The sequence below is a fragment of the Citrus clementina genome, unplaced genomic scaffold, assembly GCF_000493195.1.
Source record: "Citrus clementina cultivar Clemenules unplaced genomic scaffold, Citrus_clementina_v1.0 scaffold_3, whole genome shotgun sequence".
NCBI lineage: Eukaryota > Viridiplantae > Streptophyta > Magnoliopsida > Sapindales > Rutaceae > Citrus > Citrus x clementina.
In genome coordinates, this window is record NW_006262339.1 from 17545358 (window position 1) to 17573205 (window position 27848).

Consider the following 27848-nt stretch of genomic DNA (forward strand, 5'->3'; position numbering starts at 1 on the left):
GAAAAAAATAACTAATTAAGATATTGTATTTGTTCCTAACAAAGCAAATTGTAAAAGCTTGCTAATTAAACAATGATTATGTCTCTGTTTGATTTATTGTTTGAGTCGGTTCTAATGTGCTAGGATTTTGTATTGATTTTTCTATTTTCTTTAATATGTTTTGGCTTCATTTAGACATTTACCAACCTAAAATTTGATATGCTGGATTACAATTGTTCTGATTTCATTTCATGATAGCAAAAAAATCAACTAACATGTTTATTTTGGTTTGTTGCATAATATTTGATCTGATTTTTTTTATTGTAGAAACTAAATGCCTATTCAAACCTGTTATATTGTTTTCAAAGAATGAAAGTTAGGCATACATTATTCTTGGCTTGAATGCTAAAAGCAAGTAAATGGTTTCGAAAATCTTATAAATCTTTATTGAATGTTGAAATAGGATACAATGGGTACAAGAAAATGCATGAAAAATTACTAAAGAGGTCTAATTAATACATTAGAAACTACAAAATCTATTGTGGACATATGCAACAATTGAAGTGCTTGCATGCGACAAAGTTGTGCAGACTAATAAGGTAAAAAATGATTGTAGTATTTTGTTTATCTTATCCATTGTATGTTGTATTTTAAGAATAATGATTGCAGTATGTATTTTGTAAAAATACAGAAATTGTACCCCTCATTATGTACAAAGTGCGATGTTTAATGAAATTAATGTTATTTTGATTGTGATTTGTGCTAAGTTATGTATTCTTTATTTAGTATTACAACTATGTTTGTAATCACCAGACTAACAAAAATTATCAAAAAAAATCCAACAATAGTAAAATGTTTATGTTATCAAAAACATTATATTCATTTATCATTAATCCATCATTTCAATTTTTCATTTTAAGCCAAATCTAACAAAAAGATGGAGAAAAAAGCTAAACAAAATGCAAGTCAAACATACTACAATTGTTATCTTCATTACGTTGTTGATGTAGTAATTATTGTAAATTTCCATTTTCATATCCTTCATAGGTTATTGAAGGAGAAGAATAATACAACTGCAAAGCATATAATGAGGCTAGCCGTTATAATACCCAATAATAAACATCATATTATATTTTTAAAATATTAACATAGAAGTATACATTTGTAAATTTTTGATTTTAAGATGATAACTTACTGTATGCCAATTATAAATAAGCGGCTGAAAAGAAATTTTTGATCATTCATGATGATATTTGGAATGAAAACTAGAATGATTGTAATAGTCTAAATAAGTGATGCCAAACAACAATAAAATTAAAAAAAAAAAACTTTTGAGATTAAATAAAAACTTACGACTGCTCAATAAACTACACCACAAATGCGATTAATAATTACAACAATTATCTTGAGGTTTATATGTGATAGCTTTTAGGGCATCTCCAATGCTTCATACCATTTTGGTGTAACACCACACCAAAAATGTACATTTTTCATACTAAATTACTATTTCATCTCCAACCCATTTACATCAAATTTTACACCAAAAAGAATATTCTTCTTTTTATTCTTTTAATTCTCAAGAATTAATTCAATTAACACAATAAATATTGCTATTAATATAGATAATTAAGTAATAAGTAATTTTATATCGATTAACAAAAAAATATAGAAAATTATTAAATTTGCATTTAATTAACTAAATTAGTACATTATGAAAATTAAACATTACATTAATATAGAAAAATACAATAACAATAATAATACTCTAGGTATTCGAATTACTAAATTCATCCCATAAATGATCAATTAGTGCATTTCGGAGTGTAATGTGAGCCTCTTTATCCTTGATTTGTTTGTGTCGAGCAAGAAATTCTTGAACTCTAGTATTCTCATATACCCTAATATCAACTGTTGCTATTGGCGCTTGCATCCAATCATTAATTATTGCATTAACATCACGTTCATCTTCGATTATCATATTGTGCATAATAATGCAAGCAGTCATTATATCATGTAACACATGTTTGTTCCAAAAACGTGATGGTCAAACAACAATTGCAAAACGTGATTGAAGGACTCCAAATGCACGCGCTACATCTTTCCGACATGCTTCTTGTTTCATGGCAAATAATTTCTTTTTAGGACCACGTGGATCATGGATAGTTTGTACAAGAGTAGACCATTTTAGGTAGATACCATCAGCTAAATAATAACTCATATTATATTCGTTGCCTTTAATGACATAATGAGCAGGAGGAGCAATACCTGAAGCGAGGTTGGCAAAAAGATGGGATGCCTCCAACACATTAATGTCATTATTTGAATTAGGCAAACCAAAATGTGCATGCCATATCCAAAGATTATAATCAGCTATAGCCTCCAGAATAATAGTTAGGGTTCCACTACGACCAGCATATTGTTCGGCCCAAGCTGTTGGACAATTTTTCCACTTCCAGTGCATGCAATCTAGGCTGCCTAACATTCTTGCAAAACCACGCTCTTTACCAACATGGAGTAGCCTAGCGACGTCATTAGCGTTAGATGATCTAAGATATTGCTCTGCAAAAACTTCCACAATTGCACGACAGAATCTCTTCAAACTTTCAATTGTTGTAGACTCTCCAATTTTAATATACTCATCAGTAGCATCTGCTGGAATGCCATATACCAACATTCAAAATACGACAGTGATTTTTGAAGACCTGATAACCCAAGTCTGCCGACACCACTCCTTCGCTGCATAAAGTAGTTGTCATGACCTTGCACGACATTAGTAATACGACTGAATAAATTTCGAGACATTCTGAATCGACGACGAAACATTGAATCATTTAAACGTGGGTTCTTTGAGAAGTAGTCGTTGAACAAATTACGATCAGTCATTTCACGATCGCGGTTGATTGTTATATAACCAGTAACTGAGCCACCATGGATCACTTTGTTGTTTAGTTGATTGAGATAGTGAACCATGCAAATATTGTTGTTCGCAGTCATACTAATTATCGCTTCTTCATGTGCATTGATCGCCTCAATATCATTTATTAGGTTTACATCATCATCATTTTCACCATCAGAATTTGAAGAATATGAAGAATATGATAAGTGCTGAGATGAACTTCCAATATTAAAATTCATTTTCAAAGATATGTAAATTGAATGAATTTTAGTACACATAAGTATATCTTTTTTATAATAGATTTACTTTTACCCAATCTTATCATATCTACACATAATTCAAAATTTAAAAATAAGGATTCTCTTATATTCAATACCAACCGTTGGATGGATTTCACTTATTTTCATCCATTAGATTTACTTTTACCCAATCTTATCATATTTACACATAATTCAAAATTTAAAGATAAGGATTCTCTCATATTCAATATCAACCGTTGGATGGATTTCACTTATTTTCATCCATTAGATTTACTTTTACCCAATCTTATCATATCTACACATAATCATATTCAATACCAACCGTTGGATGGATTTCACTTATTTTCATCCATTAGATTTACTTTTACCCAATCTTATCATATTTACACATAATTCAAAATTTAAAAATAAGGATTCTCTCATATTCAATATCAACCGTTGGATGTATTTCACTTATTTTCATCCATTAGATTTACTTTTACCCAATCTTATCATATCTACACATAATTCAAAATTTAAAGATAAGGATTCTCTCATATTCAATACCAACCGTTGGATGGATTTCACTTATTTTCATCCGTTGGATGGATTTGACTTATTTTCATCCGCTGGATGGATTTCACTTATTTTCATCCATTAGATATGTTTTTTTTTTTAATCTATAAATACCATTGTAAACTTCACTTCACTCAAACATATCTCTTCAACCATTTATTCTATAAAGTGGCTCCAACTCCAAAAAGTACTTCATACACCCATAAAGAAGATATACACTTATGTCATATATATTTTGATATTTCCCAAAACCCCATTGTTGGTATAAATCAATCTTGAGATGCATTTTGGTCTCGAGTTGAAATTGAATACAATAATTCTAAACGGAGTTCACCACTCAAGTTCGACCAAGAAGATCTTTGCAAAAACGAATGCAAAGTATTCTAGCTGCAATTGGCAAACTGAGGGGATGCGTTCGAAAAATTGAAAATCAAAATCAAAGCGTTGGTTCCGAACAAGATATTGTAAGTTTATATTACATCTTTACTGTTTTTATCTTACACTTTTTTATCTATAACATTTTAATTACATTATTTTGTAGCTAAATCGAAGGTGATACTGGCACAAGATAACAAATATAATAAAGGGTTCAAATTTGATCATGTATGGCCTATCCTTAAAGATATTGAAAGATTTGGAGATGATTATAGCATTGCAACACCATACTTTCAAAGGCAAAGTAGCGAATTTGTGTCATCATAATTAGATTCTCCTACTCTGGAGTCTCCAACATCAGCATCTCCTGGTCTATCATCATTTTCACTAAATATAAATGATGAGCATGTTGACGATTGTTCTACTCAACGACCCATTGGAGTAAAGAAGGCAAAAGGAAAAAGGAAAGTTGAAGATCAAAATTCACTAGTTATTGATACTATTAAAAAAGACAATCGACGACTTTATGACATTCTCAAAAAATGCAGTGAAGATAGGCAACAAAATTATCAAATTCAAATGATACGAGCCCAAAATGAGAAAAAAAAAAAATTGGAGATGGTCACATATGGTGAAGAAAACAAAATTTTACTTAAAGATTTAAATTCGTCAAGTGATCCGAGCTTACGTCAATATTTTCAAAATGAACAAATTAAGATTTTACAGAGAAGATCTCAGCAAGGCCAAGCATCTCAAAATACTTCCAATAATATTGACCAATATTTTGATGATATTTGGAGGATCTAATAAGGATCTCTCAGATTATTAAATAATTGTTCTAATTTATGCTAGTAGTAATAGCTTTTTTAATTTGTGTTAATTTAATTTTGTATTTTTAATTTTGTAATATGTAATCTAGTAATTAATGTTATTGGCATTTTATTTTTATTATTAATTTTTGTGTTGAATTTTTTTTATTTAAAATATTAGTATAATATTCAAAAATTAAAAAATGAAATAATAATAATAATAATAATAATAATAATAATAATAATAATAACTTAAAATATTATATAAAATAGAACATACATGTAAATAAGAAAAAATAATAAGGATATTTGAGATTTTTTTTTCCTTACACTAAATGAATAGTGTTGCACCATATTTGGTGCAATACTATTCATAACACCATTTTGATGTTGGTTTTGGTGTTACAATAAAAAAATATTTTACACTAAAAATAATGTAAAAATAATTTGGTGTTAATTTTAGTGTGACATTGGAGATAGCCTTAGAGTGAGACGTTACCATTGCTAATATTCTCACGACTTACACATCACAAATTACACATGGGTGAGAGACCATAAGAAAAATTTGTCATTATTATACACATCATCCATTCCCATTTAGTCGTGCGTCACTATATCATTGTCACAGTCTTACATTATTTACCATTTTTTAGTTTTTTTTTTTGGGTCAAATTTTAAGCGATAAGTTACCGATGCATTAAAATTTATAAAAAGTATAATATTCCTCTCATTACACTGACTTTTTATTTTTATTTTACTCATTAAATTATATTGTATCCACATGAGCTTGCAGAGGCAAATTTGTGAACGAAATATTATTGTAGCTAAAGAATTATCCCAAACTTATCAGTATATTATTATGATTAACAATTCGAACAAAAATAAGTGAATGTCTCTTTGATTGGGACCCATAACCCAAAGGAAGCTTAGAAACCGTTTGATCAAAATATCATTAAACCAAAAACACCAAATTACGGTGAACTGAAAGGACACCAAAACAGAACCCATTTCTAATTATCTGATCGGTTTAGTACAGTGGGCGAGTCTCTTGTCCCATTTTGTGTCTGCAGGAAGTCACAGTCATTGTTTGGCATGCAAGAAAATTGAAACGCCACCTTACAAAAGAGCATTTTGCTTCAGTGAAAGAAAGTGAAAGCACTTGTGAGCTCTGCTTTTGCATTTGCTTTTGAAGGTTTCCTGGGTAAGCAAAAGTTGTCATCCTTTATATTTTTTATTTTTTTACTGTTTGATTGATTTTTTTTTATCCCATTATACCTCCAATTTTTTTTTCTTTTTTTTTTCTTGTGTGTGTTCTTTTGTTTGTTTGATGGTGTTGTCCATTAAAGGTTAAAACTTTGTTTGGAGGGCCTGAAAAGTTGAGAGAAAAGAAAGAACGGAATTTTTTTACTATTTTAGGCAAATGTTCCTGGTAGTTGATATATGGGTTTATCTTTTTATTTGTTCACTGAGAGATTCAAGCTTTGAGGTCTCATTGCATGTTTTTTTTCAGCTCTGTTTGGTTATTCGGAAAGAAAAAAAAATGATTATAAGAAATACTGCTATAGAGAGTGAAAAAAATGAAACTAGAAGAGTTAGCTTTTGGGTTCCTCTGTTTTCTGCATAATTTTTTAATCATGGGTTTGGAGGACAAACTTCTCTCTTTTTTTTTTTTTCTTTTTCCCGGGTATCTCTCGAATAAAAGACATTGTTTTTAGTGCGGTCACACATTAATGCAAATTTTAATCACTATTATATTGCTTTGTTGAACTGATGAAAAAGTTTTTGTTTATTGTTCAAGGGATTGAAAATCTGCAGTTTTGAATGATGATTCTCCATTTAATGCATGTGAAATTCTGCATTTCTAACTTCTATTATATTTTTTTGGAGTGAGTTATTCGCATTTTACAAAATGTATACTTCTGGGCATGTGCATTCGTAACTCTTATGTAGAATTCAAGCAATTCATAACATACGGACGTTCATGTTTGAGAAAATGTAAATAAGCATATACCCCGCTCTAATTCATTTTATACTTAAATACACTTGTAGTTTGTGTTAGTTTATGTATTTATTTTGATCGTTTCTTCTGTAATGCATTTTTATCACAGAAACAATGCATTGATATCGTGGAATGGCAATGAACCTTATAATTTGTTTCTTAATCTAAACATTTCAGGTTTGACCATGCATTTAAGTTTGCTTGTGAATGCTGTTATGCAAAGTGGCTCTTACTATGTTAATAAATTTTCACTGGTGATATCCTAAACAAACAGCTAACCCAGAAATTTTCTTAATTGATAAGATATAGAAGAGTTAAATTTGAAATCCCTTCTTTCTAACAGCTTCCCTTCATATTTTCTTGGCATTGAACAATTTTTCAGTGCTGATTGTTGGTTTTTCCAGTTCATTCAGGAGACAAAAAGAGAATTGAAAGGTGTTCAGCCTTAGAGTTTTGGTTAGCGTTATCGCTTTTGTTAGCTTCCAGGACACCCAGTAATTAAGTTATACAGCTTACATATCATTTGTTGTCCTTTGATTTCACTTTTCTTTTTACCCTATTAAATTAATCAGATGCAAAAATCAATGCGAATTGGAATGGAGGTTCTGATTGATGAGATTCTATAATTTTGCTAGCTTTTGGTTTACGATATTTCTGAGGGAGCTTTTTTATTGCTTCTGTGTTTATAACTTCATTGCAGTCATATTATGAAGTTTATCGAGAAGAGAAGAAGCATCCCAAAGCCGGGGCATTAATAGAAAATTTGTTAAAAGGGGTTTATGCATGTATGGAATTGGAAAGAAAAAAGCGCAAGGTAAACAAATTTTAGTCATGGATTACTAGTCTAATCCTCATCACTTATTCCATTTATCATGCTACAATTAATTAATGCAAACACATTAATTTAGCAGAGAACTTTGTAGTTTAACAGTAACATTAAATCAGAACAATTAACAATATGCAGGGAAAAATTATGTTTATTATAGGAGATTATGTTACATGATTAGGAGCTCAGAATTTGTTATCTTTCTTGCTTTTGTTTCCAAACACGTAACAGGTTCTGAATTTTTGTATTCAACGTGTTCTTTTTTGTATTTCAGGAAATTGAAAATTTTGGGTTGCTGGACGATGATGTTTTCTTTGATGTGCTCTCCCGGTTGCCAGCAAAATGCTTGCTTAGATTAAAGTCTGTTTGTAAAGGCTGGTGCCGACTTATATCAGACCGCATTTTCATCAAGGTTCAGTCACAAACGTTAGAACCCATAGTAGGTTTTCTCATCCAACAGAGGTTCCAGTGGTGCTCGGATGATATCAAAATTATCACACACATTCCTGTTGCATTGGGAAGTGCTGCACTGCAACAGTCAGTCTTTAGCTTCTTACCAGACGATGTTGTGGTGTTGTCTTCATGTAATGGGCTGGTTTGTTGTCGCAGTTGCTTCCCTTTTAGCGATCCAGCCATCTATGTGTGCAACCCAGTGAACAAAGATTGGATCAAGCTAAAGTGGACCAAACCTGATAAAGAAGACAGCGTTGTTCTAGTGTTTGACCCATGTCAGGATATGGTAGACTGTTCAACTAATTTCAAACTGGTCAGAGTGCGGCAATTTGAGACTGCATCAGAAGATTTATACTTTTCATTTGACATATACTGTTCTAGTACTGGAGCCTGGAGGGTATCTCAAGAGATTTGTTATTGCAGTGACAAGTTACTCAAGAACAAAGGCATTTATGTTGGAGGGATCTTACATTGGTTGACCGATGGTGATGAAATCCTCACGTTCAATGTAGAAAATGAGCTATCTTGGTTGATTTCAGTTCCGGTTTCTGCTGCACAGATCGAGAGCGATTATCAATCATGTATCGGGGAATCTGATGGTCAACTGTATTATGTGATGATCTCTGAAAATGGACTTCAATTCTGGTTTCTAGAGGATTACTTTGAATTTAAATGGAATCTCAAGTACTCGAAAACTCTAGAGGTGCTGGAAGAAGAACATCCAAATTTCCTCTGCAATTTACATGAGAGAGTGAGACGGCGACCTACTATTGACTCAAACCCATGGATGGATCCCTTGGCCTTTAGAGATGGAATTTTATTGATTAGGGTGTGTGCCAAGATCTTCCTATATCATGTTGAGACAAGCAAAATGAATGAAGTTTGCTATGTTTCTGGTTTGGGCACTTACTCCTCGTATCTTCCTACCGTGTTGCCATATTCTCTGAGCTTGGTTCGTTTAACATAAGGTATCAAACATGGGTTTCGGTTTTTGATTTTCCAGTGCTCCAGTATCTGCACCTTTCTACCTTTTTTGGTATTTTTCCATATGGAGGTCTCTATAGTATAACAACTACGTGGCGTATATAGGACTTTGATGTGTTTGTGCTTGATTTTGCTGGGTTTGCTCGGGCTTGCGTGATGTAGCTATGAAATATACGAGCAGCTTTTGAGGAATTCTTTTTGTAACCCAAGCAGCATTTTAAGACTTACTTCAATACATATGAACTATAGCTTAGTTTTTTCATCTTATTCGCTTGAATAATTGATTTACTAGTAGTTGTGCCTTCAACTTGTCTTGGGCATCCATTGGAAGTAATTGCCTTGGTTTCCAGCTCATTTGCTAGGGAGTTCAAAAGCAATTACTTGTCCTTGCGAGTAAACCTTGGCTCCAGTCAACAGGCTTCAACTTCGATTAGAGCACGTTTTAACCATAACTAATCATCAGACTTAGAACTCTAATAACAACATTTAGTTAATTGTTACTTCAATGGAACACAACAATCTTTAGTATGAGTGTTACATGATTATATGCATTTTTATTGGAAAAAGAAGAGGAAAAAATAATAATGCTCATGGTATTGTAATAATTAAAGATCTTTTGTAACAAAAATACACTTGGTTTTAACAAAAAATCTGAAATCAATAATAACCGAATCTTTTACCCCATATTGTTACTATCTGCTGAGATTTCCCAAATGCAAACACAGAATTCAATTCTTTTGATCACCGCAAAAGTGAAAACACTTCGCAGCGCAACAAGCATAAGCAACTTCAAAATAAACGAAAATGTAAATTGAATATTTCAAGAGTATAAATTGGTCCCAGGGTGATAATTTCTTTTTTCCTTTTTTTACAAATATGCAAGCAAATGATGCACATCAAACTTGTCAGGACATGTTGAGCTGTAAAAAATTTTTAATACTAACATCAAAATGCACATTTACCTATTGATTATTATCCGAATAGTAAAACTGCACTTGTAAACTAATCAATAATAACACCTCTTTTATGGCACCCACAGTTGCTGTATACGAATCGCCTTTCATCCCTGCCAAAACCAAAAAACCGAATGACTTTCTCTACTCAAAGTTCACAAATAGTTATCAGGATTTTTGTTGTATATCACACACCAAGCCACATAAATTTAGCACAACAGCAGATTTAATGAGAAAAATTGTCCATACAAGAGACTCTCATAAAAGAACAGAACATACCAAATATTTTGCATATACCCCCAGGGTATAGATCAACATCAATTGAGCAAAAAATACATGAACCCAGAAGCCCAGATTTACCACTACTGAAATCTTACTCCACATTGTAAGAGGATACACAAAGTTGAACATGGGAAAAGGAAAAATTGAAAGAGTTGGATTCATAATGCATGCACACTTGTGCGCACACACAAAAAGTTGAAAACAAGTCCATATGAGAAAGTGATTCTCCCAACAAAGAAAACAAGCCTGAGTATACCATGCATTCAGAAATCATCTATCTCTATTAGGGACACCCAGTTTAGACAATGTACTGTTGAGTTTCTCTTCTAATTGAGCAAAAGAATTGCTATCTGGCTCAAAAAATCAGGTTTCCTCCTAAGAATACTAGCATACTAGATCATATAATGAAAATCTCATATACCAGTTGCGGATCATATAAAATATGTTCATATATACCTAAGAAGAAGAAGATGTGTTCATGTACTGTGCTTCATTGTGTAGAAATTATTAATGGTAGAGCTTGAAGAGAAAATGGAAGTGCTTGGAAGCAGTAGAGTTTCTGGGTTGAGAGGTTAAATGTGAACCTAGTTTGCATACAATATTGATCACCTCAAAATAGCAAAGTGAATCCTCCACACTTTCTCATCACTTTTTCCGTCAACTAGACTAATTGATGGAATACAAGCTACAATATAGATAAATCTGTAAATGTTAAGGACATCAAACCTTGCAGCAAACTTTATTTCCATTCCTTTTCTCTAATTTATATTAATCATTCCAATTAAAGTAATGTTTAACACAAAGCCAAGAAATACAAAATCATAACCAATCAATCTCAAAATAGAATACCGGCAGATAAGTTCACACCAAGCAAAGCTCTGAAACACAGGATCAATCCAATTGCAAAAATTGTGTGGGAACAAAATAAAAGTAAATAAAAGTGCCTCGGCTGTCATCTGAACAAATGAAAAGTAAATAGAAGTGCCACAGAGGCTATCGGAAAAGAAATGTTAAATTTCTGAGAGAAAAATAAAAGAAAATACTTCTGTTCGATAGTGGAGAGGCCTTTACAATAAGCACTCTGTACAAATGCCGCACAGGTGATGAGACCCATTCCAGAGTTCTTCAGGGTTCACTACTAATTTCCCAAGAAGAGAAATTACTTAACCATGGTACTACTTAATGAAATTAACAAAGTACAGCATTTTCCAATAGGGTAGTACTGTAGTGAAAATGATGACAATAATACCAGAAACATGCAATGGTAAAATTTCGACAATCTTTGCAATTAGGATGAGGAACATATGAATTTTTTTATTAGTGACATTTGAATTGAACCTTAGTTCTCATAGAAAATGGCAAAACTTCGCAAGGATTACTAATTGAGAAATTAATTATATTTTGCTGAATTTTCCAAATCTCTGCCTCTACATTTTACATCTGCCATTCCTCTTGCCTACCTAGTGTTCGGAAGTTGATGTATCCTTATTTTCTATTTCACTCAAGGGAGAAGATGAGAGCAAGCATTCACGAGAATGGCATTAGTTTCATAGACGGTGACAATTAGCTATTCAGCAAGGTTTTATGCAAAACTGGATCATTGTCAAATCATAGAAAAGGTTTCATGGCTGTGCAATAAACTATTCGTGGTGGATAAGTCTACCACTTTGAGAGCAATTATAGAAGTTTTGAGAAGCCATGACAACCATGGCTTTTAAATAGTCATAGTCAAGCTCAGCATGACCAATAGAAAGTGTCAATTTGAGGAGATTGATTAATGTCTTCAACAATTTGAATCATGGATAAAGGGTGAAAGGTCCCTTGAACATTGTCGTCGATGTGAAGTAGAAGGAAGAAACCCTCTAAATATCACTGGAAGCTATATGGGATAATAAAGAATGTTAAATATGCAATTCTGCAACCTAGCAATGTCTAATTGTGCGTGGGTATTTAATTTACAATAGGAACTTATGAGCGTAAAGTGGAACCCTACTTGTGGGAGCAGTGATGTTTATTGAAAAAGAGGGAATGAGGGTCACGAATACGTAAGCAAAGTTTTGTGGATGGCGATAAAATAATTTTGAGCCACAGGGGATGGTGGATTTTACAACAAAGTTACATACAACCCTTCCTTAACCTGATAGCAACTTCAATTACATGGTTAGTTTCATTTCAAGCAGAAGATAAAATGCTAGTTCTGTCTCAAGAATGTTAAACAGAAACATGTGCTACACACACACACACAAAAAAAAAAAGAAGCAAGTTGAACCCATGCATCAAAAGGCATATGTACAGCTCCAAAAGGATACAATTTAGCACCAATCATCAGTAAGAGTCCCGAATCTTGGATGAAGAGGTTTGCCAATGGAAAAGAGAATAATTTTACCCAATGATCTTAAATAAAAAACAATAAAAGCATTCACTAAGTCATGCCCAATCATTGAATTAACTCAAGAATGATTCTTTTACTATCCAATATATTAGATGGATAGTAACTCCTAGTCGCATGTTACAAAAATTGATTGATGCATGTTCTCTAAGTTTTGGGCACCAATGAAAGGATCTCTAATTTCATCCAGAAATTAAAAGCTAAGCAAGCCAAATGCCAAACAGCAGATCACATCCTATGCCACAGTATAGAAACTAACTTTTGTTTTGTGGTTAATTACCAAAACCCAACCAGATACCATACTAAGGAACCCATAAAATAAAATTACAAATTTTACAAGGAGCGGTAAAAGGTGAATTTTCACTTAAAAAGGAGATCCAAAAAAAAAAAAAGAAGCAAAGAGTTAAAGCACTCAACTTCTTTGCTTACTATCATTTAAGGTTTGCTGCCTAATTTGCCAGAGGTTTACAACAACAGCAAACTGTTTATCTTTGATCCAATATAACACTAAGCTGGAAAACAGCAAGACAAACAAATTTACTATCCTCAGACAGAATACAACTGCCCCAAGCATTCGTAATTAGGTGCATCCAATTAAACCTCCCTCACTACGATGGCATAAGTCCCTAAACTTCAACCACCAAATCTTCCCTAGTAAGATATTATTAGTCACTCAAATTTTGTATGTGGAAAAAATTAAATTAGACTGAACTCATGTAATCTCATAACCAAGCCATCTTCAACTTAAAATCCATCCATTAGAATGGGCCACTATAAATACACAATGCACAATGCAATCACAATCACCAAAGAGTCTCCCGTACAAAACTCTACTCTTCACACTGGCAACTTGGCCTTAGTCCTAAAAAAAAATCATCTTATTGACTCCACAACCACCAAAAACTAGCAGAGAGGAAAACCCTTATTGTAAGAAACCAAACAAAAGAAAGGCAATCGCAAAAAGATTCAATTATCCCTAGAAAATAGAAAATGAATTCGCCAGAAATATGAACAATCCCATGAAAATTGGGCAAGGCATATATTGCAAGTTCATACTTGCACAAACAAAATCAAAATAACTACAACCGCAATGTCACTCACTACCCACCTTCCAGGATATGAACTATAGATTGCATAACACAATTACCCAGAACAATTAACCATAATTACAAACAGAAAAAGAAAAAATAGACAGGTATTCTTTCTAACAATCAAAATAAAATCTAAAACCAATAATGAAAGTAGCAAGTTCTAAGGTTACAATTGCAATACCAATGCCTTCTTAATCAAGATCTTCTTGTCTGGGCTCTGATCCCCTGGTTCCTGAGGTGGAATCTCCATCATTGGTGCCGCCACTCCCACTGCCACTGTTTCCACTAGTCTCCGCACGAGAGGCGAATGCATTGAAAGGCCACGGCAATGAGATTCTAAGCCTACGTTCCACGGTCCTCGGAGTCTCAGCATTCCCTCCACTCTCACCATCATTACCACCCGACCCACCACCACCAAAACCAAACCCCAGATTGAAACTCTGATTCATACTATTGTTATTATTACTATTATTATCCCCATTCCCATTCCGCCTTTGTTCATAATCAGGATCATCAGTTGGCAATTCATAACGACAAACAGGACAGGAATTATGCAATTCAAGCCAAGGCATAATACAATCCGGATGATATATATGCTTACAAGGCATCTGTCTAGCTTCTTCATTCAATTCAAAGCTATCCTTACACACAGCACACTGAGAAGAATCCGAACTCATCATTGCCTCGTTGATCTTGATACTCGGGAGGGCCTCTATGGCAGATTTCGAAGCCGGCGGTGTCCCGTACCGGTTCGGATCATTCTCAGCCAGCTGTTGGATCAACTGCTCGAGGCCCGGACCGATGAAGTAGTCTCCAAGATTCGCCGGGAGACGAAACGCAGCCCCGGCGCCACCGGCCGCCGGGTCGACGTTGGAGTTGTTCTCGACGACGAATTGGATGCTGGCGCCGTTCGCTCTTAGGTTTTGAAGATAGTTTTGAAGGAAGACGAAAGGATTGAATTCGGAGGGGTCAGTGAAGGAGCGGGTAGGGCCCATGCCTAAGAGGGTTGAGAGATCGTCTAATAAAAAGGCGTCCATCGGATTGGGGTTAGGGTTAACGCTAGGATTAGGGGTTTCGAGTTCTTCGATGAAGCCACCATTGCAAGAGGGGCACACGAGATCGGAAGACGGGGACGGAGTAACCCTGACCGTACGATTGCACTGGTGGCAGAAGTACATCTGCGGTTCTTGTTGTGGTGGTGCTGCGGCGGCCGCGCCTCCGAAGTTTCCGCCGGAGAAAGACATGTGAACGAAACAAAAGGGGGAAGTGATTTATGTTTTTTTAATTATTTTCTTATTATTGTGAGAGAAGGAAAGAAAGTGCGTGGAATTTGTTCAAGAATTTATATACTAGGTGATCAGGACATTTTAGTCATTTTATACTGTTATTAAACAAATAAGGCAGTTACGTGTAAATGTTGAAGCGATTAAATTAATAATACATTGCCGACTATGACTGTAACTGTGACTGTAACTAGTAAGTCAGTGCAGACTTTGTTGTCCCTACTCCAAGTCTTTGTTGAAGGTCCTACTCGTGGGGCGGAGGGAGGGCAATGGGCCGGGTTCGGGACAAGATTCTTGATTTCTCAATCTGAACTGAACTGGAAGCAATTTCGAACCTAATTCGGAGATATCCAAAAAAATTTAATTGAGAAGTAATTCGGAGATATCTTTGATAATTCCTAAGTGGGAGTGGGCGTGTTCAGAGTTCAATCTAATCCGCTTAATTCGTCTGATCTATAAAAATTTGATCTGTAAATTGATAGATTGAATTGGATTAAAAATTTAAAAATTCGCAATCGGTGGATTGGTTATTGATCTACTTCTGTAAACCCATCAAAATCTATAAATTAACAAAAAAATAAAAATTAAAAAGTATTTATTTACTTAAAAAATAAAACTTGTAAATATAATATTAATACTTACTAGTAGATAAATAAGTTAAAATATAGTTACATTAACACTATATTATATCTTATCCGATAATATATAAAATAAAAAATAATTAAAAAACAAATATATCTTTCTAAACAGTTAATTTTCATGTACTAATCTAAACAAATGATGTCTTTTTCTTTTTAGTGTGTTATATTCTGAAACTTTAAATGTATTTTCTAACTTTATTTAAAAAATTAATTAATTTAAATCTTATTTAATTTTAAATTTGATCGGTAGTAAAATTATTTTATTTAGTTATTTTGTGGATTGTACAGAATTAAAAATTTTTAGTCTCCAAACTAATCCATAAAATAGTGGATTGAATATGGATTGAGTCAAATTCTCATCTAATCCGTAGACATATGTATTTGATTTGGATTTGGATTGAATTTCACTAATCCGTTGATTGAATTTGATTGGATTGAAAATTTATAATTCGTAAAATCGTAGATCAGATATGGATTGATGTCCAATCCACAAAATCCGATCCGTAAACATCCCTAATTAAAATAGGAATTCGGTCTCTATTTTCAATTTTGAAGCTTTTGAAGGTCTATACCCGATCTGAATTGATTGGGGGCCTAGGGATATGGGGCCTAAAGGGATTGTTACATCCTTTGGTAAGGAAACCGATGTCCCAAAGCAAAGAATTAAATTGACCATTCGGTTCAGTTTTTAAAATTTAATAAATTGACCGATTAATATGAAAAATTAAAAATTAGAAAATTAGAAAATATTAAAGAAATTACTGTTTAAAAATTAAAAAAGCAAACTAAATAAATTTAGTTTAGTTCGGATTATTAAAACTATAAAAATCGATATTTCAGTTCAATTTGGATCTGAATCGAAGTGATCCAAACCTTTGGCCACCTCTAATTTATAGGTTTCTTAATAGCTTAATGATTTAGAGTTGCAGGAATTCGATTTCTTCTTTAAAAAGAAAATTAGAGTAATCTCTTTTTTAATATAAGGGTAGTAATTTAGGCTGCTTAATAGTAGATCGATTTCGGTTAGTGTCGTCGTCTTGATAGTTGATGATATTAAATAATAGGGAAATTTACACCAATAACCATAAAATTTTATGCTTTTTCCATCTTAACCCCCCAAACTAATTTCTATCAACATTAGCCATAAAAAAACCTTTCAAACCAAAATACCCCTCTCACATCTCTCCCCCAACAATCTCTCTTTCACTCATCTCTTCCAAACCGAAGAAACACCCATAGTCCGCGGCAACATCAGCCCTCGTCAGCGGCGGCTCCATCCATCATCGGCGTCCGATCTACCATCTACGGCCTTCAACAAAACCAAGGTTAGCCATTTTATTTATATTTCATTAATTTAAAATGAAATTTTAGAATAATAGTGGTTGTAGTTTGAGAATTATGGTGGTGGTGCTTGTGGTGGTTGTTGTTGTTTTGGGAGTGTGTTGTGATTGTATTGTTTTGGGTTGAATGGTGTTGCCCACCAAGGGAACCGCTGTCCAGCGAAGGGCGCTAGCTTGCGCCCGTCACTGGGCAGCAGCGCGGGCGCGCGCGCTTGCTGTGATGTCGCACCAAATTACAGTGGGTTTAATTTTTTTTTTCCGTCAAGTCAATTTCTTTTATTTTTGTTGTAAATGCAATGTAATAATGTTATAAATTTTACAGATACATGGCGAAATCAGAATCATCAGAAATTGAACTAGGCATGATGTATTTTCGTTATGTCGATCACTTTTCGGGTCAAATTTCAAGCATGTGTAATTTATCTTCGATCGTAAAAGCCATCGTGCAAAACTTAACAAAGCGGCAGTTGAATCTGTTCAAGAAGGATATATATGGGCATTTCTTGGAGTGTCGAAACTTTCCATTTAGTGGGGTAATTTTGCACAATCTTTTACTGAGGCAAGTGGCCCATGAAGAAGACAGCCGTGAGGATCAGTTATGGTTTCAAATTGATGAGCATTTGATTCGCTTGTCAATTGTAGAATGGTGCCTGGTTATTGGACTTTCCTATGGTGTTGATACCGAACTAAGAAATAACAAAACGGTGTATAGACTACGGAATATGTATTTTGGTGGTGTGCATCGCAAGATCAATCTTAAGGAATTTGATGTATTATTTGAGAAGTTAAAATTCGAGGCAATGGACGATATTGACGCATTAAAGATTGCGCTCTTTTATTTTGCGGACAGAGTTCTAAATGCATGAAAAAATCACTGTCAAATCAATTTCTCATGGCTTAACGAAGTAGATGATATAGAGTACTTCCGAAAGCGTTCATGGGGTCGTTTGTCGTGGGAAATGATATACGAGAGTCTTGACAATGTACTGTACGGGAAAGATGAGAAATTTAAGACTACTCGGTTGGAAAACCCAGATCATAACATTGAAAAGTACAATCTTTACGGCTTTACGTCCGGGGTTCAGGTGCGTTGTTTTTTTGTTTATTAATAAGTTTTATAGTATTAAATACTTTAAGAACGACTCTCCTTATGGCAGTGTATTGATCAGAGATAATCACCAACTCAGGTCTATCGTTAATCTCTCCGTGTAACTTCATCATAAACCATTCCCAAGCATCATTGTTTTCTGAATCCACGACCCCAATGGCTAACGGATACAATTGATTGTTACCATCAAGACATGTTGCTACGAACATGCTTTCACGATATAACCCATTGAGATGAGTACCATCTACAGCAATAACAGGCCGAATGTACTGCATAAAACCCTTGATGAAAGATTCAAGTGGTACAAAGTAGTACAAGAAATTACCATCTCCATCCCGCTTGAGGTGAGTTACTGTACCCTCATTCGCTTTAGTTAGTACGTGAGAGTATTTAGGGAGCAAGTTGTATGTCTCTGTAGGGTTGCCTCGAACTATTTCAAGACCAACTTCTGTAGCCCGATATGCCTGCTGGTATGTTAACTGAACACCGTATTCCTATTGCATATCTGCTCTTATGTCATTCGGAGTATAAATCCTCTTGTCTTGAATATATTTATCTGCGATAATATAATTGACAACCCGGCTCCTTACTTGATAACGTCCATCAACCAATACCTCATTATGACAAGTGTGTACATTGTCAATTCTCTGCACCACCTAAGGAATATTTTGCTTGTTCGAACTTCTAGTTGCTCGAATACGCCATTTACATGATTCCGAACAACAGTGAGCCTCGAAACGTGTCGTTGTAGACCGTGTAATCTTGAAATCAAACTTATCCCTAAAGGAAACCTTATGTAATTGTAATATAAACTCATTCTTCTCAGCAAATAGCTTACCTACACTGATATCATCTGAGTCACAACTGCTAAGAAAGCTTGGAGTAACCATGTTCGAAGGCAAAATTGGAGCAAGACTTATGAGGGGGTCAATCCTCCTTCTCAATTGAACCATTGGAGGAATAGGTCCATTACCTCTGTTATTCACATGAGTATTATCTTCACACTCATCCTCATATTGAAACGATAGAATATTCGAAGGACCGGCTCCTCCAACATCACCAGCATTATTGAAATGAGTGCCCCACATACTATTAGAAGGTTCTGCACAAACATTATCCCCCTCTATCTCATCATGAAGATCATCATTGTCCCGGAAATCATTATTGTGATACGGAGAATACCGTTGCTCCAACGACGTCGTTATTGGAAATATCTCTTCTCCAACATCCTGTAACGTAATGCCGTTGTTATCAATGTTATCATAATTGTCGTGGATTGGAGAGTAATATTGTTGCAGCAACATTGTCCTTGGCAACACCTCTTCTTCATTATCAGGGCTAGACATATTTACTCTAAAGAGAGTTTCTGTATCGACATATGGCTCAATATCTTCGCTCGGAACTCAAGGTGATGTGGTAACGAATATAGGAATGCATCCAAAATTGGCTACATTGGATGCCATATGCAACACAATCCTCACCATTTCATCATCAAATATATCCATGTGCAGTACACATATACGATATAATGTGTTACTAGACCTCAAAGTTGTCTTCATTGTGATACTATATTCATTAGGATTTATTTGTAACACCTCGTATACTCTTGCCAAAAACTGATCGAATAGACAATTTTTCCCAACAAAAAGAGCTCTATTTTTACCATTCACATACTCCATATGACCATCCTCTAACGTCTCCCACCAACCATCATAACACAATTCAAGTACAACTGAATCCATTAAGCCTGAAATTATAAAAAAAAAAAAAATATTTGAGCACTATCAAATTAATAGTCAATTGCAATGAATCAGCCTCTTGGTACGACAGGCGCCTGTCGCACCAAAAGGCACATTCACCCACGACTCGGAGCAAGCAACCACACTGAAACTCTCGCGCAAGTTCAGAAAATAACTCATACCACTAAGTGATGCCGATTAGTGTTGGATCCAGATAGATTATGATCGGATTTCACCTTTATTGTTCGCCGTCAGCGTTTATCATTGCCTTTTGCCGTCGCCGGTGATAATTCAAGAGTGGAAAGCTGCGTTTGGTTTGATGAAAGGGGAGAAAAAAAGTTACTTTTGGTTTGTAAACAAGGGTAATTTGGGGAGAAAAGCGTGTGTTTAGCTAATGTTGATAGAAAAAAGTTTAGAGGGTTAATTATGAAAGTAGTAAAAGTTTTATGGTTACTTTTGTAAATTTCCCTAAATAATACCTATTTAATATTGTATAATGGAGTGAGAAAACAATGCATCGAGTGTACCAATATATTATATAAGATTTTTCATTACATTTTTCAAGTTTGTGATTATATATATAAAATGTTATGTTCTTTTCTAAATTTTTTTACTACTTTTTTTTAGAAACTTGAGAAATATAATAAGGCATTGAGAAAAGAGAAACAACATTGAATTCCTAAATTATAAAGGAAATATGACATAATTGGTTGACATTACAGAGTTAATCAGATTGAGCTTTAGGTAACTATTAGGAAATATGTCTTCTTTTTCAATGAAGATTTGTAAATCCTAAATTAGGATATATCTTAGCCTTTTTCTTATTTAGGAGGATTCTAATTTAAGGAATAATTAATTTTCCTTTTGATATTTAACTTATTTAAGAAAAAATATAAATTAGTATAAGAAAAAAATAATTCTCTTATAAGAAATAATCGTTGTATCTAAGGAGGATGGATTTACTTGTTTATATAACATAACACAACAATCAATTTCTCTACAAATAAACAGTATCTGATGTAAGAGAAACGATAGGTCTACTGAGAGATTGGATGTTATCGAGGTTTTGAGTGTGAGAAAAATATTAGAGTGATTGTAATAATTTTGCAGATAGTGGATTTTTCTCTCTTCGTCTTTGGCGACCATGGTTTTTCTCCGATATAAGAGTTTTTTTACATAAATTCTTGTGTTATGTGATTGATTTTATTCTCTATCTATTTTCTATTTATTGTTTGTTTGATATTTTTACTTGTGAGATCTTGGGTGAGATTAAAATTTCCTAACAGTAGCATTTGTTTTTTTTTTATGTAAAATCTAAATGAGTCTGAATGTTATTAAAATCTGTAGGGTCTGAATGCATATGTCAGAATCATTTATTTATTTATTTATTTTTTGACATCTTAGTGTAAACGGTAAATTGTTTGTTTTTATAAACTTAGAACATCGTAAATCTTATATTTTTACATTTATGACCTTGAAAATGTTATATATACTTGAAGTCTAAATAGGTATATATTTATATGATTTTCTAGTATAATAGTTTTTATACGTTATAAATACTTATAAGGTAAGCATTTGATATATAATTTATGAAAAATAATTTTGAAAATGTTATTTTTTAAAATTTAGCATATTTATACATAAAAAAAATTGTTATCTAATAATAATAAATGACTATTTTTAAAATTCAAATTGAATGTATGTTAAGTAGTTGATGCCAAGTAATATTTGAAATCAATGAAAATTCTAATACGATATCTAATAACTAGGTAAGAAATAAATATATTTAATGAAGGTACTTGTGAGTAAAAACATTGATTTTTTATTCAAACATTTTATCATTCAGATAAAATTTAAGAAATTTTACTTTTTTCATTCAGATAAAAATGTCTTAAAATAAGACTTTAAATACAAAAAAAAGCTAAAATACCAAAACATCTTAAATTAAGCGAAATTAAGATTTCAGACATAAAAATAAACAAATTCTTAGCATCACTTAACTAGTGATAACTTTCAAATTTAGTAAAATAAAAGAACAAAAAAATTGGTGAATTATTTGGGTTATTGTTGATTTTACGTTAGAATTATTTTAAATTATTTATCATTAACAACTATTTGTATTTCAAATAGGCTAAATTAAAATTGTGTATAAAATGTGAGCCCAATACAAGCTCGTTTAGACTCTCAATCTACGTTAGCCCCATACTTTTACGTCATGTCATATGGAACCTCGACCTAATATTTGTATCATACCTAGGGATGGCAATGGGCACCGCCTGCAGCGGGTTTGCCATTACCAAACCCAAACCCGCACAAAATTTAAATTACCAAACCCACTCGCAACCTGCAGTGGGTTTTTATTTTTTTAAAAAAAAACCACCTGCAGCGGGTTTTAACACTTACCAAACCCGCAATGGTACCCAGCGGATTTTTTACGGGTTTTCGTATTTAAAATCACAAATATTTGATATATAAATTTATAATAATAACCTCAAATTTCATATAACATACTCAATTTTATATTTAAACAATGTAAATGAAAAATTAAAATTTCAACATCAATCCAACACAAATTCTCAAATTTAAGTATAAATTACACAAATCCATTTAAAAAACACAAACTAGTATTTAAAAATAATAATTACATTTCATATTATCATTTAAAAATAATGAATATCTGAGAGAAGATATTCATTTCATTCACCACCATAAGCACCCATCCAACACAATGCTTATAATAATAATTAAGATTAATATTAATATTTTCAAATATTAATTCGAAGGGAAATGCCTTTAGTTTTCTTTAGGTTATGACTTTAGAATGGGAGATGGGCCACATACACACATACACAACTTTGAACATTTGGCTATTTGGTAATTTGAATAATGACATTATTTTCTTTATACATTTTTAGATTAAAATTAAATTAAAAATATTTGGAAAAAATATTGTGGGTTTGGTGGATATCTATGCGGGTATCCACTGGATATAAGGTTAATACCAAACTCATCCGCATTCATGTGCGGGTTTTAGTTTATAATACTAAACCCACCCGCAACGGGTAAAATTACCAGCAGCGGGCGGGTTTTGGCGGGTGGATTTGGGCGGGTTTACGGGTACAATTGACATCCCTAATCATACCTTACTGAGAGAAAAGTCTCTTATGAGTGGAGTGGCATTTCAATGTTCCAATAATACACTCAGTCTGGTTCCTTCAGGTTCAAGCAATTATTTGTCGCTTGGCTGAACAACTTCTGGACTAGGCAATGGGTCGGCTTGGGCTCAAATTGGGCCAAGCATTCACTTGATCCTATGAGTAAAATGAACAGCCCTAATTTTTCGAAAAGCCCGACCTTTATCGAGTTGGGGTCGGACTTTATCTGAGCCCGACCATAATTATTTTTAGTTTTTTTCTTAATTTTTAAACTTTTTTAAAATAGGAATCTAATTCTTCATTCTTGATTAATAATAATATCATTATTGTTCTATTTTTATGTTGAAATTGGTTGTAAGGAATTTAATAAATTTTTATTTTTATTTCGCTATAACAACAATACAACATGTAACGATTTAACCAAATTAACAATTAAATAAGTCAAATACAAAATAGTAAAATAGTATGAAATAGAAACAAATATTAGTGGAGTGAGTTGTAACCACGTGTATGACATAGGTGTTTTAACTTTAAGTGTTATAATTTTTTAATTTTAAAAGTGATCAATGGTTGGGTCTGGGCTTTTTGGTAAGGCCCTAACCCTGACCTGAATGTAATTTGACTTTATTTTTTGAGTCTTAATCCAACATTTAGCCCATTAAGTTTGGGGCCAAAACCCTTAAAATTAGGGTGGGCTTAAATAGGTTAAGGGTAGGATTGTATCCTTGTCCCATCCCTATCTAGACCTATTTCAATTTCTTCTCTATAATAATAAAAAAAAAACTACTGAGATTGCTAGTTTTAGACTTATAGGGACTATAAAATTGTATATTTTAGTGACAAACTAATAAGAAGATGATAGTAAAAAATATTGTAACAGAGCATCCTAGAATTTTCTACCAAGTCTTGTCACTTCTTTCACACATGAACCAAATAAGAGATGACAATGCCCAAGTCCAAGAATTATTAGGGATGGCAAAACTCCAAGTTCAGGTATGACAATGCCCGAACCTAATCTGAATATTATATATGTATTTTTTAAAATTTTTTAAATTTTATAATTTTTATTTATTTTAGTAAAATTGGACATAAAAATATTAACTTTAAATATTTAAAATTTTACATATATGTAATAGATGGACCAAATAAATATAATTATTTAAAATAATATATTATATATTTTATTTAATAAAATTCAAGTTTTGGCTTGGACCCCAGACTTATCAAGTGACTTCTGTGATTGGCCTTGCCTCATTCCCGGGCATTGCTGGGTCTGGTCAGGGTCGAGGCCGGGTTGTATTTTTGACACCCTAATTATTATAACTAAATATCTAGTCAATTTGACGAGTAAAAGGATTTGAGTTAACATGCATAGCTGCCTTTGTGGTTCTTGGCCCATAGCATCATTTTCATCTAGCTTGGTTAAGGAAGATTGCCACAAGGAAAAGCATGTGAACACAAATGTAAGTGCCAAAAAGTAATTATATTCACTTACAGTGGCCGACCTAGAAACTTAAATTAGTTCAAAAAAATTTATTTAATTTGGGTTTTTTTTTAATGTTCATTTGAATATATTTTGTCTCATAAACTCAAATTTCATTACTTTCTTTTAAATTCTAAATAATAATAGTAATAAATTATTTATTTTAAATGCGTGAAAGTATCATTTTTCTAAGTAGTTTCTACAAAATATTTTAAAAAATAATGTGGCTATTGAGATTTGAACCAAGACTTTAAAACCATCAAATAACAATCTTACCATTAAACTATAAGTCTTTTGTTATATGAATAAGTTTTCAAATTTTTTTATTTAACTCTTTCAGAAGGGATTTGTGACACATTTAAAAGAAAAATTAATGGCTCGAAAGGGGCTGAAGTCTCTCCTAGGCCTTAGTTGAGTCCGCCCATGGTCACTTACACCGCACAATGCATCCATTAAAATTTGTTGATGTATAGTTTACATTGGTCTAAGATTAAAGATCAATATAAACCATGGTTAATATTGATTCAAAATTAAGAAATTGAAAATAGATATGGTTTATTTTAACTTGATAACGGATAGAAAATCAATATCCATTAATTGATTTATATGATAGACCAAGAAATATTGGTAAGTAACAACACGTGGCTACTAACAAAACCACGTGTTTAGAACTTAAATATAGATGAAAATTGCTACAAAATCTAATAACTAAAATTAAGCAATAGGAAAGAATGGTGAGGATTCAAATCTGAAATAAAGTTTCCCACCAATCCCTCATCTATTGGTCTAAAAAACGAGCCAAAATAATCGAGAAACGATCTTTTTGGCTAATTTTCATAACATAGTCAAAAGACACTCATATCAAAGCAATTCTTAATCTCTAAACACAAACTTTAGCGTCCGAGCGCCTTTTACAGTTATACACTCTATTTAATTCATCAAAATTTATAAGAATCATAGGATACATCCAGATTTTTAAGGTAATCAGGTATAATTTTTTGTTACTCCATTATCGAATCATCATTAATCATATTAATGAAGGATTTTAAGAACCTTCAACATGAAACAAGAAACATTAGACTAATAAATTGGAAAAGAAAAGAAAATCTACATCTAATATCCTATAGTAGTGGTCTATACATAGAGTTCCACAATCCTTTTTCAGGTGAAGTGCTTCAACCAATGCGTTAAACTGCATGATTTAGAGCAACAAGCAGCGATATATTGTTATATGGGACTACTCATCAAGTAATTTGGTAATCTCAATATTTGCTAGTCAAGAAACCATTATAATTAATGAATGTTGGAAAGCTACTCAAATCAAGCAAGCAAAAACACAAGCTTACTTAGCAGTTTTTACAAGAGCAGCGTTCATAAGCTTGGGTTGCCGCATCCTTTTAGGCCATATTCGGTTGCAATAAAGGAGGGTGAGGAGAGGAGAAGAAAAAGTGGAGAGTTTAATTTCTTTTGTTTAGTTTGGCATAGAATTAACTGAGGAAAAGAATTTAATAATTTTTTGTCTAGACAATTTTATCCTTTGTGTTAGATTCTTAATATTTATTATTAAGTTAATTAAAAAACCACAAATATGTTTAACTATTAAAAAACTAGCCTCCAAGTTAATATTTCATTCTCAATATCCTAGCAATATTTCTATGCTTTTACCAAAAGTACTTTTTACCTATCATTGTCAAAAGTACTTTTACCAATCATTGTCAAAAATACTTTTACCAATTATTATCCAACTGCTTTTATCAAAATCACTTTTTTTCTTTTTTTCTTTTTAATAAGAAACAATAATGTTATTTCAAAATATACCCCACAATATTACTAAAAAAATAGCTCATAATATTATAAAAAAATTAAATTTCAAAAAGATTATTAAATTTCCAATGCTCAAATGAAATAACAAGAACATAGCCCATAATATTACTAAAAAAAATAAAGCACTATTTGCTAGTGATATTCATGTTTCTAAACATTAATAAATTATAGCATGAGTTAAATTTCACCATTAAGGAAAAGCCTAACCCATGTTTCTCTATCCTCACTATAAAGACAATAAAAAACATTGAGCACTGCGCTATCACGTGTGATTTTAGTGTGGCTCTAAGTCATTCACCATTGTAAGACCATTAATCTTGTTTAACTTATCTCTAAATCCTACTTATTTGTCATTGACTTCTAGTCCCATAGCTCGACTCACAATACTAAAAGATTCTTTCATTTATGCAATGATAAGAGTTGTTAGCTCTTTAAGTTCTTCAAGGTTTTCAGAATCTTCATTTTTCTCCTTCTATTTGATGAGCTATTTGAAGTTTTTGGATGTGCCCATGGAGCATGTGAGAAAGACACACTACCATCTACATCATCCCTAACATCCTTAACATTCAAATTCTCTCATCGAGCTTTATTGTTTATTTTTATTCTCTTAATTTCCTCCACAACATCTGTAGGAGCTTCTTCATTTTTTTTTCTATTGTATGGTCTTTATCATAAATCATACATAAGTCCTCATAATATGGGAATACTTTATTCCTGAAGTTTGTTGCCTCTTCATGACTCTATAAATATTAAAAATGATCAATTTCATATATATAAAAATTAAATGACCAATGTAAATATTAAACCTGCGACCAAAGCTAACATAATCATTAGTTGTTCTATAATTCTAAGTTGAGAGATCGAAGCTGAGACTGATAGAATGAAGTTGAAAGTGTGAGACCGAAGCCGAGACTGAGAGATTGAAGCTATAAGGAAGATGATGAGACACAACTAATTTTGTATGCTCAAAAGCTATCACTAGTGCTCTTTATCACCAGTGAAAGCTACCGAAAGTTGATAAAGAGAGGATCCGCCAATTTTGAGTGAGAAGGTGTGGTGTTACAAGAGCATTATGACCTTTTCCATTTAGATTTATTTAGGAATAAAATTGAGAAATTAAAATTAAAGAAAGTAAAATAGGGAAGCATGACCTTTAAGTTGTATGGAATCCAAATTTCCTTACTCATCTAGAAGAAACCCAAATTCCACAAATAATAAAAATTGGGTTGGAAAGGAATTTGATTTCTAATTCACTTTTGGCAAATAAACAAAGGAAATTACAGAGGAGACAGAAAATCTCTCCTCTCTTACTTTAATTCCACGCAACCAAACATGGCACAAAAGTAGGGGTCGTTCACCTTGACAACAACATCGGTAGCACGAGCAACCTTTAACTGGTGACGACAACCTCTGCAAATGGCGCG

The 27848-nt window shown here is 32.8% G+C and overlaps 2 protein-coding genes and 1 pseudogene across 3 annotated transcripts; 1 reads left to right on the forward strand and 2 right to left on the reverse strand.

Annotated features, from left to right (window-relative positions):
* Positions 1 to 1744: 1744 nt before the first annotated feature.
* Positions 1745 to 3114, reverse strand: LOC112099632 (annotated as a pseudogene).
* A 4826-nt stretch (positions 3115 to 7940) lies between these two features.
* LOC18047607 (F-box protein At5g49610) lies at positions 7941 to 9716 on the forward strand (the record flags this gene model as incomplete). Its single annotated transcript, XM_024187055.1, has 1 exon — positions 7941 to 9716. A coding segment is annotated over one exon (1179 nt), but the record flags the coding sequence as incomplete, so codon positions are not given.
* Positions 9717 to 9954: 238 nt separating this feature from the next.
* Positions 9955 to 15169, reverse strand: LOC18047608 (E3 ubiquitin-protein ligase RING1). Of its 2 annotated transcripts, XR_002906461.1 has the most exons (3): positions 14033 to 15169; positions 11415 to 11509; positions 9955 to 10202 (listed from the first exon to the last, which is right to left on the reverse strand). XR_002906461.1 is itself a non-coding variant. In XM_006441348.2 (2 exons), the coding sequence occupies exon 1, from the start codon at positions 15093 to 15095 to the stop codon at positions 14043 to 14045; it is 1053 nt and encodes a 350-aa protein (XP_006441411.1). In that variant the 5' UTR covers positions 15096 to 15169; the 3' UTR covers positions 9955 to 10202; positions 14033 to 14042. The 2 variants fall into 2 exon arrangements, 1 of the variants encoding a protein (XP_006441411.1); XM_006441348.2 differs by lacking the exon at positions 11415 to 11509.
* Between the last annotated feature and the right edge of the window lie 12679 nt (positions 15170 to 27848).